At 41.5% G+C, this 12,345-nt stretch overlaps 2 protein-coding genes across 3 annotated transcripts; one reads left to right on the top strand and one right to left on the bottom strand.

Moving 5' to 3' along the window:
• Positions 1–125: 125 nt before the first annotated feature.
• gde1 (glycerophosphodiester phosphodiesterase 1) lies at positions 126–9,208 on the bottom strand. Of its 2 annotated transcripts, XM_071531194.1 has the most exons (6): positions 8,708–9,208; positions 7,290–7,465; positions 5,806–5,911; positions 4,985–5,077; positions 4,418–4,629; positions 126–2,923 (listed from the first exon to the last, which is right to left on the bottom strand). In XM_071531194.1, exons 1-6 carry the CDS (start codon positions 8,975–8,977, stop codon positions 2,776–2,778), a joined length of 1,005 nt encoding a protein of 334 aa, XP_071387295.1. In that variant the 5' UTR covers positions 8,978–9,208; the 3' UTR covers positions 126–2,775. The 2 variants fall into 2 exon arrangements, with proteins under 2 accessions (XP_071387295.1, XP_071387296.1); XM_071531195.1 differs by lacking the exon at positions 4,985–5,077.
• A 237-nt stretch (positions 9,209–9,445) lies between these two features.
• On the top strand, positions 9,446–12,082 carry tmem186 (transmembrane protein 186). Its single transcript, XM_071531202.1, has 2 exons — positions 9,446–9,535; positions 10,622–12,082. Exons 1-2 carry the CDS (start codon positions 9,533–9,535, stop codon positions 11,264–11,266), a joined length of 648 nt encoding a protein of 215 aa, XP_071387303.1. The 5' UTR covers positions 9,446–9,532; the 3' UTR covers positions 11,267–12,082.
• The last annotated feature ends 263 nt before the right edge of the window (positions 12,083–12,345 follow it).

Here is a 12,345-nt window from a genome sequence, read left to right as displayed (position 1 = left end):
GCTGCGGTCAACTGATGGCTGGATTGTATTTTCTTTTCATTTTAAATTAAAATAGCTCAGCTTTCAAAATGTCCCTGTTGAGGAAAAGAGGACTCAGCTCTGGTTCGAAGTGTTGAACAGTAGCTTCTTTATTGCATACATATATGCTTTGTACCAGAGGTGTGACCAAGTCAACTTTGCTTGAGTCCTAAATCAGTCCTGAGGCATCTCTTATACCTTAAAGAAAACAAAATATCTAGGACTTTTCAATGCAATATGGTTTTACTAGGATAAAAACTGGTAGGAGCATCATGAGTTTGATTTCTATAATCAGTTTCAACTTCAATAAATTCAATCATTCCATACAAATTCAGAAAACAGAATTCAAATTCAGTCGTCTGCTGGAAGAAATCTCATCACTTTCAATCTAAGTCATTTACACAAACACAAGATCTTTTGCTGAGATTTTAGAAACCTCTTCAAGTCATCAAAGTAGCCTACAAGTCAAAGTCACTCCCCATGTCTGCTTTGTACCTCACATAACTATCACAGTTGCAGCTTGTACTGACCATTTCACTGCTACAAGTTAACTCTGTTTCAAGGCCAAGGAGCGAGGCTCTTGTTTGTTTCAGTGTATTAATAGTCAGTACCAGCTGGAACAAAGAAGGAATTTGAGGTACAAAGCATGACATGTGACCCGAACCAACTGTTACAGAAGATTCAAGGATAAGTTATTGAGACTTAAAAGATTTAAGACATGACTATGATTCTAAAGGTAAATGTTGCTCTTCCACATTCCTTCATGACCTTTCCTTGAGTCAATTTCTGTTACAACTCCCTTCAATCTCCAAAATTCATCAGCCTTTCTAGTGTTAACGCCCAAAATAAAGGGAGCAGAGTTCACCATTTTTAAGCCATTTTATTGTTTTTTCCCCTGATTGTGTGTGTGTGTGTGATTTGGGTGAATGCACTTTGAGCTCGGAGCACAGATGCCAAAAGTATTTCCTGGACTCAGGGGGCAAAACCTGAGATCACAGACTCTGTGCAGGACTTGTGAAAATACCAGTCGAGCTGTGTGGCTCAGAAAGTAGAGCATGGCACTAAAAACTGATGGGGTTAGGGGTGCGATTCCAACCAGGGCTAAAAATGTTTACACAAAAAACATCCACTCAACGGCATATGTTGTCTCCATTTTGTCTCCATCACTTTGGTGTCCTGAGGGCCCAAATCTACTGTCTCAGTTGTTCCTCTCCTGACGACGGAGCTGCCAGAAAATAGGCTAATTCACACAGAATCAGATTCATTAAATCAAAATGTGAAAAGTTTGACTCCAAAATGATATCCATCATTTGAAAATGTGACATATTTTTTACAAAATGAGAGCAAAAAAATGAAAAATGATGGTGCTTTTTAAAGGATAGTTGGTGATTTAAGTTTTTGGATTATACAACATTTTTCCCCCTCCCCTCTTATTGTATGTTTTCTGTTTTTATAACCAATGACCAGAGTGGAAATAAGTCAATTTTTTCCTTATTTGTGTTGATAAGTATAAGATTAGCATGTAAGTTTCTAATATCTTTTAAAAGTTGTCCACTGCACTAAAATAAAGGACAGATCAAGTGCAGATACAGATGAGGTCGATATTTGGATCCAGAGGCGTTTAGTCGTTCACAGCTTGCTGATATGGCAGTCTGGTAGTAAACAGGCTTCCTTCCTTCCTTCCTTCCTTCCTTTCTTCCTTATTCTAGAGCGCTGCCTGTCTGTCTAGTCTGTTCATGTCTTACACCAACTAGGACAAGTCTACTCATGGTGCTCATGTATGTGAGGTCCTGCTGCTCTGGTACCAGGAGTCAGTATGTATTGTATTCACTAGGTAAGTTGTCAACAAGTCTCTGTACCAAGACCACCAAGACAAATTCCTGCCCTTTTATTGCACTTAGAGAACAAAGCCTCATACAATCTCACACCATCTTTATTTCCGTACACTCCGTACTTCCTTATTCCAATCTACTGTATTGCTTGTCCTATGCTGTATGCACCATTGCACCGTGTGTCACTATATTCTGTGTTACTATATAATTTGTTGATACGTCTGCACCAATGCCGCCAAGAAAAGTTATTGTACATTTGTGACAGAATATTTAGAGAGTGCATAACTAGTGGTTACGAGGCACGCGCCACCACCATGTTGGAGGAGTGGCAACAAAAAACGATTAAAAAATGTTGCCACTCCTCCAGCATGGCCTCCCTTCATCTGTATCCACTCTGCAGATATTCTGGGACAGGCCTCTACTGAGTAAAAGGCATAAGACTGTTATTGCAGTGTGTAGGTTTTTGGAAGACATTAAGATAGTAAAGACGGCCAATTTAAAAAAAAAAAAAAAGAAAAAAGAAAAAAAGAGCAACAATCAGTGCAGTCCTGAGTTGGTGAATACAGTACCTTTGATACAGGTGTGTTTTCTGATGCCTGGTGTCCAAACAATGTACTTCAACACATTGTACTGAAATGTTTGTGAAAATTTTAGCCATATTTTGGAAATGATTCAGTTGGGATAAAACTTGGGCAACTACAGTGTGGCACAAAGACTGCCAATCAGGATCAGGTCAGTCAGGTTGATCCCCACTAGGAACAACCATGTTAGAAGGTGCTTGGGGTAAGAGCCTCTACCAAATGGCACCTGATGCCGAAGATTGGGTATGATGGGTAGACAGTGAAGTGTTCTATTAATACGGGCTTAATCTTTTTAATGTGTGTGTTTGTGTGTGTTTACATAATGTCCTGGGTGCGTGCTGACGTCAGTAATGGGGGTCACAGTCCTCCAGGAGGCTGTCGGTGATGTAGTTGACTTGCAGCAGCTCCTGGTAGTACTGTTTCTCCACCGCCGTGTTGACGGTCCAGGACACCACCTCCACCCCCCGCTGGGCCCAGTACTGCACATAGTCCCTGCAGACAGGGGGCAGGATAGCAATGTTAAAGGTAGGAGCCAGTACCATTTGTTGAAGTAGGAGTGCTTTTGATTAGTACAGTACAGACAAGTACAGGTTTGACTTGGCTTGCTACTAGCATGTCTCTTTTATGCTAGCAAGCACATAAATCACAGTTTGAGATGGGGAAAAGAACTCACTGTGAGAGTAAGCTATAATCCATATAATATGGAACCATCCATATTAGTGGAATCCACCCTAAAACACTTTCATATTACAGTTATAAAACAGCTATTGGCGAGGTACGTTGAATTTCTGGGTCCATTGTGTGTATTTACTTATTCCTGTGGATAACTGGCCAAACATAGACAACCTGACGTTAGGGCTGGGCGATAATTCAATATTATTGTTTATCGTCTTTCAGTGGAATCATATAGTGATGATATGAAGATATTTTGATATCGTGACACACATTTCTGCTGTCTAAATTGATGATGACAAGCAAATTTTACTTAAAAACTCTGATAAAATGAGGTATAGTAGGAATATTATTTGAATATTTCTGTTTTGTTTGACATCACACCTAACATTACCATTCGGTTCAATGAGATGAACATTAATTTGATTATTTAATGTGATTTTGCATACATGAAACATATCGTGATATATAAAATCCTTATGATTATCATGATATTGATTTCAACCATATCGCCCAGCCCTACCTGACATAACCAGCACTAAAATGTTCAACTATCTAAAACATCAACAGTAAACATCAGGTTTTGGTGTCAGTCCCTCAGAATCAAAGAGCAAGAGCTTCTTTCTAGAGCCGCCATTTTCTCTGGGGATTGTTGAGGGGCAATGGGAAATGTAGGAAATCACTAACTGAAGTAGAAGTAGATGAGGCAGGTTGAGGGAAAGTGGGTACACCAAAAATATCAACAATTCATCACAAAATGACTCCTGGAATGCATTGAGCATCACAGATTGCCGCTATATAACAGTGTGAGATTATCAGACCGTAGACGGTGTTTTTTTCCTTTACGTTTGTCTTATGAAGCAACTATTTTCTGACGCCACCGAGGCTCTTAACATTTCTTCTAGCAGAATGTGAAAAATGACAACAACCTCAGATGACTCAGTCACCTCAGACAACACTGACTATGTCTCAACAAAGGTTCATCGGATACGTGCTTACATAAGAACACCTTATATTGCCTCAAACATTTAGCATTAACTGTAATCTTTAACAAGCTGTCCTGACATAACACAAGATGCACTGTCCCTCACTAAACAATTACAGATTTGTTGAAAAGTCACGTGTTTCTTCAGGGACATCACATCATTTTTAAGAGTGTAGTACAACAAAAATAAAAGTATTAGCTCTGTGGAATATATTGATTAAATTGATAATTTTATAGTCCCTACAAACACTGGTGAGTTCCAAGATTTAAAATAACAGAATAATTGTGAAAAGGCATGAGTGTGTACGGTTTCAGCTGGACAAACTCACGGCGAGACAAAGTTCTTCTGGATCAGGAAGGCCGAGACGCCGCAGAGCTTCCACAGCACGTGATGGTGCGCCCAGTCTAGCGCCATGTCCAGCAGCGTCGTCCAATAGTGTTTCCATAGCGACGAGAAACGCGGGGCGCCGTCTCCGAACCGGCTCAGGCTCCACGGCCTGTGGGTCAACGCTGTGACCACTTCCGGGTCGCTCTGCCTCATCTGAACAGAGACGGAGACTAAATGTTGGTTACTGCTGCTCAACACACGTACATTTTTTTTAATTTTATTTTTATTTAACCTTTATTTAACCAGGAAATACAACACACGAGACACACAGTATGTAGACCCATATTTCACCAGTATGTCAACTATCAGAAAGTGGGAGGGAGAAAAAGAGACCAAAAGCTACACTGTTTTAATCCTATGTTTTCTTTCTTTTTCTTGTTTCTTTGTTTCTTGAAGCTGCACACACACCGATACAGTGCCAGTTCCATCAGTGATTTGGTGACCCCTGACCTTAGCATGTAACGCTTACTCCTATTAACCCCTTGCACCCTGGGAAGCCCCCTCTTACCCTGTAGATGACTTTGGGCTCGAAGGAGCAGACGATGCTGCTGTTGTAGAGAACTGGATGTTTCTTGTACAAGTCTTTAAGGGCTGCAGCTGCCTGGGAGGGAAGGAGAGACACATGACTGTTGTATATCAGTCGTGTGTGTTTACAGTGTGTGTGTGTGAGTGTTTGTTTCTGTGTGTGTTCCTCTCAGACTGGTTGGTGGGCCCAGCAGCTGTGTAACTGTAGAAACACTGCTCTGGGCCCTGAACAAGTACATCAGTGCCTGAAACAACGACCACCACTACAGCTCTGCATTCCTTTAACTGCTCTTAAAATATGCTGATTAACAGACCACTTGTCAATCATTAAGTGGTTAAAGACACACTGATGCATACTGAAGGACTAGCCATTAAATATTTTAGCTAACATTGCAGAATGAAATGGCAGTTAAAGGGGAATTAAGTAATTTACGACTTTCAACATCAACAAGTCTCTGGCTCAGCTTATAGTAGCCTGTAACTGATACAAATAATAAAGTCGCATTTTCCCAATAGAATGAGTAAGTTAGCTAATTAGAGCAGAGATAACAGAAACGTCTAATGAAGAGGTAATATATCACCATGCAAAATACTGGAATAAAATACTGTTTCATCAGCTTTTTTTTGTCTTGAAAACATTTTTGTCTGAAAAACACTGCTCCTCAACATGAGAAGCGATCAAGCCTGTCTCTGACATTTTTCTGATCAATATGCAACGCTGACTTGCTATAAATCAACTAAATCAACTAAATCAAGAAGTATGGCAAACAGACTCCAGTTATCGAGTCTTGTGATTGGCTGCACCTCGTCTGGATGACCTTTGACATCAAAGTAGATTGTGAGCTGCAGTTTGATGCATTCCTCCACTGCCTCCTCAAGAGTTGGGACCTTCTCCCCTGCAAACTTCTCCCTGGAGGAGAAGGAGGAGGAGGAGGAGGAGGAGGAGAGGGGGTTGGGGTGGGGTTCATAGTAAACAACACAGATGTTCCAGTGCTATCTCCGGCCACTCACTCTGACAATAAAAGTCAGATGCACATGTCAGCTTTCCAAAGACATCAATATTCCTAAGACAGTTTAGACATTTTACAGTTAGATTACATTTAAGGCATTTAGTTCAGACTCGGATGAAGAGTGACTTTAAATGGCATAATAGAATAAGCTTAAATTCTGAGATCACCAACACAACAGTCTGCTTAAGTGGAGAAGACATTGCACACACCTTTGCATTTGTGCATGCATCATGATGAAATGCATGTGATAAATGTCAGGAGAACACTCCTCCTGGGCTCTGTCTCATTTGCTCATATCTTCAAAAATTCCCTTCTACATCTTCTAAACAGATTTTTTTCTAGTTCTTTTTCTTATGTCTTTTCCTAGTATTTTTATCTTCCATTCATTCATTAAGGGCACTGCGGCTCTGACCCTGGCACTCCTTACTACTGGCTGCTTGTAACGTTGGTGATCTAACAAATTAAGTTCACTGTTACACTCACTGTCAGTCGCTCTGGATCGAGCATTAACTGAATGTCCACTGATGCATTTTATGGACAACTTATTGTTGTTCTACCATTTTCCCCATTTTCCATCATGTTGTTTCTGCTGTCATTTAGATTTTGCCATCTAATCTAGCTGTGTCTTTGCTTGTCATCTTGATTTCTTGTGACCATTTTGTTTGTTTTGAAGTGAGATGTTTTTAGAAGCCCCTTGGGTGCTTTTCTTTTTATCTCATCTGCACAAATCAGCAACTGGCATCTCTTCTTTCTGTGTTTATTTTTAGCATCATGGTTTTTTTTGGTATCATTTCACTTTTGTTTTATCACAAATGGCTTGGAAGCCCCCCCAGTATTCATCAAGAATGAGTAACCAAGTCAACACACCCAAGATAAGAGTGTTATATAGTTCTACAGAACAATCAAACAGCGCCAAAGCAATCTATTCAGTCTCAGGTTATAATATTGCACAAAGTATTTAATAGTTTGAAAGATAAAACCAGCATATCAGCAGTCTGATCTGCCGCTGTAGCCAGGCTATCACGCCACATTCCAACCAAACACATTAATCACAAGGCACTGGAAAATAAAATAGCCTATAGCATCAATACTTGGACCAGCAGTCAGCACAGAAATGAAGCATGACTCGTCTTACCTGCTGCCACACCTTGATGGCAAAAAAAAAGTTTGATATTGTTGGGACATTTTGCAACAAGGCTGCTTCCGTCTCATCTTTTCCTTTTGTCTGTCTGTCTGTCTGCTTGTGTTTGCATATCGAACCTTCTCTTTCCCTCTCACCTGAGTTGATGTTTGGCCGCTGCGTCCAGTTTTCTCAGCTCAGAGAAGCTCATCTGGCTGAGCGGTCCCGACCCGTTGGTGGTCTGGTCCACAGTCTCATCGTGCATCAGGATGGGAACGCCGTCCGACGAGAACTCAAGGTCCAACTCCACGCCGCCCGCCCCGTTCTTACTGGCCTAGCAAAAGGGGGGATAGATGAGAGGGTTGGAAGGATGATCTTTTCGGAGAGTTTCTTGTTTCTGGCCAAGCTGCAAAGCAAGAATTTGCCATAATCGTCGCCTAACAAATTGATTATGAACCTGAACCCTAGCTTTAACCTCACTTGAGACATTATAATTAACCCTAACTGTAAATACAAAACACCAAACTTTTGTGATCATCTGTTTCTGAAGATGTAGTGACCTTTGACTTTGTGGCTTGGTCAGAGAGTGAAAACTGGGGTTGGAAAATTATGAAAATACAAGCAGGAGGCAGGGCATTCTGCACAGGTAGGAGGCTAATGAGCGGCTACATGATTTAGAAGCCAATTTCACACACTAATGCAGCAATAACAGACTGTTGAAACAGTCACATACTGTATGCTGCTTGCCTGCTCCATGTAAGGACATTTCAATGCAAGTGAATCACAGTAAAGAGATTTATCACTTACTATTTGGACAACAGAAATATAATGACAAGAGTGCTGATTTGATTAGATATGGCCATTCTGTTCATTCCAGTTCTGTGGTTTGGACAGTGGTTATGTGGCCTGGTGTCCAGCCCCTGTGAATCAGTTTTCAGCACTCTTCGAATTTGCATGGCGATTCATTCCTTATGAATCGCCATGCAAATTTGTGCAAATTCGTGCTGAGGAGTGCTGAAAACTGCGATTCATAGGGGCTGGACACCAGGCTAGTGGTTATGAGGGACAGGCCACCATGTTGGAGGACTGACAAAAAAAAAGGAAAGACCATAACATCATCAGCTCTTCCTCCCTGATCTTCTCACCCCCTTTCACAGTACAAATTTAACACCTTGCCCCATCAGGAATTTTCTTCTAGACTCTTGACCTGTGGCTGTTGTTATGTTTCATGTACTTTTATGTATTTATGTCTACATGTTTTTATGCACCAAGGAGAATTTCCCCTTTGGGACAATAGCTGAACTGAATATTCTTACACAGCCGCATCATGGCAAGAGCAGCTGCAGCTATATAAAATTTAACACCTTGCCACCTCACAGGAATTTTACATTTACTTTGTTTTGTCAGGGATGAGCAGGTGACATGAAACGTTACTATCTCCCGCAGCTGTCACTCTTGTAGTGGGGTGTGTCCCTTGTAACCCCTGGCAACCACCCGACAAAATGCGGGTGAGGAAAACCATCCTAGGGCATGAGAAGGAGAATATCCCCCCCACCTCCTCTACCCCCAGTCTCACCTCCCGGATGGCTGCTATAGTGTTCTCCGGTGCATCGTGCCCGCCACCCCGGTGTGCGACCACCGACACCCCGCCGGTGCCAGCGGCGCCTCTGGCCGGTCGCAGCACCTGCCGGGCTCGGCTGGCCGGCACCTGGGGGAACCGAAACATCACCAGGAACAGGTAGAGGGAGGCGGTGACGACGGTGGTCCACACCGGGCTCCTGGTTCCCAGCAGAACCAACACGAACACAACCGAGTAAAGCGTGACTTCATCTCCGATCTGCAGCATTTTCCTATACTGACTGTGTGTGTAGGGGCGTTTCACAATGTACGCCTCCCGGTACCGGCGGTAGCTAGCTGCCTGGCTGACCGGCTAACGTTACTTTCTTCAACAGCCGTATTCGAGATGCGTTCATGCTCCGCCTAAATATCGGAGAACCTCAAACGGTCGATGACAAAATATTTCACGACAAGTTAAAACATTTCACATGAGAGAGAAGCAGCCGTTAAGAAGCTGAGTTTACTCTGTAACGTTAGCGGATATGACCTACCGTTTCCGCATTACGCAAACCGAATAAAGCATTTATAACGTTTTCAGTCCCGTGAGAATTTTTTTTTAATAAATCTCAATAAAAGGTATCTACAGTTATAATATTAAACACTCCCACAAGGGGGCACACAAGTAAAGAAAGAAAAACAACAACAAGCGAATGGCTTCATAAAACACATCCGGGTCAAAGTGTAAAATGTGTGACCTAGCAATATGGCTGCCACTTAAACTAGTGTCTTTGGTCTGACTCTTTATATTTATGTTTTCATCCTTCTAGTTATCCTGTCGGCCGTCATGGTGAGCTTCCTCTCCTGTAATCTGTCTCAGTATTGCTTTCATTGATTGGCAAGAGGTCTGAAAATGATGTGAAAGGTGTACTAGCAACATAAATCAATAACTGCTTTGCCTGGGCAGTCAGTATTTTCTGTATAACCGGTTAATGTACAGTATATTTATAGTCAGGAGTGATGTTTACTTTAATGTTGTTCTATGGATTGTAATGTTCTTAATTTAAAACTCTTCTGGCTGTTGTTATGGTTCATGTACTGTGTATTTATGTCTACATGCTTTTATGCACCAAGGAGAGTTTCCCCTTGGGGACAATAAAGTTGAATTGAATATACTTACACAGCCACATCATAGCAAGAGCAGCTGCAGCTATATAAAGGGCTGGGTGATGCAAAATCTCATATTATTTAAATAATCAAATGAATGTTCATCCCATTGAACCGAATGGTAATGTTAGATGTGATGTCAAACATTACTGACATTCTTAATATTCTTTAAAACGTTTTCATACCTCATTCTGTCAAGAGTTTTTAAATCAAATGTGCTCATCATTAATTCAGACAGCAGAATTGTGTGTCACATTATCCCAAAATCACCTTCATCATCATCACAATATGATTCCACTGAAAGATGATAAACCATAATATTAAATTATCCTAGTTTAATATAAACGTCTATGTAGGGCTGGGTGATAATTCAATATTATCGTTTATCGTCTTTCAGTGGAATCATATCGTGATGATATGAAGATATTTTACTATCGTGACACACATTTCTGCTGTCTAAATTGATGATGACACGCAAATTTTACTTAAAAACTCTGATAAAATGAGGTATGGTAGGAATATTATTTGAATATTTCTGTTTTGTTTGACACCACACCTAACATTACCATTCGGTTCAATGAGATGAACATTAATTTGATTATTTAACGTGATTTTGCATACATGAACCATATCGTGATATATATTGATATCGAGAAAAAATCCTTATGATTATCATGATATTGATTTCAACCATATCGCCCAGCCCTATGTCTATGTACTTTAATGTTACTTTTCAATTCATCTGCTTTTTTTTTTTAATTTCCCACAGCTTAGGTCAATACTCCTTCCCAGGTTAACCTCCCAGGTGCTGTCCTGCACCAGAGGATCATGGGTACTGGCAGGTCGGCTACCTGGCGGCGCCCGGCCTCACACACCCATCCTCCATAGACTCGCTGCACCTCAAGTCACTTCCCTGGTCAGGTACTCCGACTTGTCCGCGCAGAAGTACAGCATGATCTACACCCTGCCGCACATCAAGCTGCTCCGGGCCGTGTCCCGGCTCAAACTGCTCCAGACCGGACTCACCCTGCTCATCCTGCCCCCCGTCTACGCCCTCTACCTCCAGGGCGCCGTCTCCTCCTTCCTGGTCAGCTACACGTCGGGGATAGCGCTGTTCGCCGGCGTCATGCTGTACGCCGCCAGCCACTTCCTGAGGAGAGTGGTGGGGATGATGTACCTGGACCCGTCCCACACCACGCTCAAAGTGTCCCACCTCACCTTCTGGGGCAGGCGGCACGACGCGTACCTGCCCGTGTCGGACGTCATGACCGTCGGGGACGCGGGGGACGCTGCGGGCGAGCCGATACTGAAGCTGAGGAGGTACAGCAGTCCCGAGACGTTGTATTTTTCCACGCGGTTTGGACGTGTGGTGGACAGACAGGGCTTTGAGAAAGTGTTTGGGGCCCTAGAGTGATGTATGATTTGTTAAAAGTGTATCAAATTATATTTATTTTAATTTATGGATACTGTAATCATATTACTACAGAATATTATGATCTGAATACCCTTATAGAATGAGAGGGATCTGTTCTCCTTAACAGCGTAACAGTGTCAGAGTTAAAGATTATGCAGTGAGCTACAATTTCTGACTGTGTCCGGTGTGAATGATTGGCTAATGAGTGTTTGGTAAATCAAGTTTGTTATTGAAATGCAAGGATGAACCTTTTCAGGCCTCATCAGGACTCTGGCGTTTAGAGCACAACAACATGCTCAGTAATCCGTGTTGGGGGTAATGTGTTGGAGTACTCAGATTACTTTGTTGTGGTAGTGACTTCTTGTAATTCATTACTTTTTAAAATTAAAAATGTTTACATATATTTTTCCTTCATATTGTTTCCTTTAAAATCCCCTGTCCTCTCATACAGACAACATGCTGCTAATTGGGGAAAAAAAAAACGCAAGCCAAGTTTGATATAAATGAGATTGGCTTACTGTTTTAAAAACAGAGCAACAGTCTTTCATTGCATTTTAATACAATGATGGACAACACCTGGCAGAACAAGCCTTATTGCTACACAATGTTTTAGAAGCGGGTAATGGGTAACGTAAATGTACTTGAGTAACTTTACAACAAACTAGTTACTTTTTAAGGTAATTAACAAAGTAGAGTAAGTGATTACTTTCCCCAGTAACTTTCCCCAACACTGTCACTGTCTCAACCGTGAACATTGACTGCTTTCATCAGACAGCTTATTCAGAATGGGAGATTTGTTTCAATAAAAACATTACACACGATTAAATCAAAATACTTTGTGGGTTTATTTAAAACTGTACTTTTTTTTTTTTTTACATTATTTGACCTTATATTGAATATGAACACAACCATTCTTGTCCATTAGGTTACTTGTTGGAAACTAGCAGCAAAAGAAATATTACATGATGTACATTCCATTTTGTCTTTTTCAGCCCTAACACCACTTTATTGACATGTTTGACGACTGATCAAAGGCAAGCAATACAGACCAATCAGGCAGTTGTGCACAGCTTCACATA

The sequence above is a fragment of the Centroberyx affinis genome, unplaced genomic scaffold (genome assembly GCF_046629955.1).
Source record: "Centroberyx affinis isolate AG114_WGS23_722 - 3 ecotype Tasmania unplaced genomic scaffold, CSIRO-AGI_Caff_v1 ptg002053l_1, whole genome shotgun sequence".
In the NCBI taxonomy this organism is placed as follows: domain Eukaryota; kingdom Metazoa; phylum Chordata; class Actinopteri; order Beryciformes; family Berycidae; genus Centroberyx; species Centroberyx affinis.
This window is presented reverse-complemented; position numbering and strand designations above follow the sequence as displayed.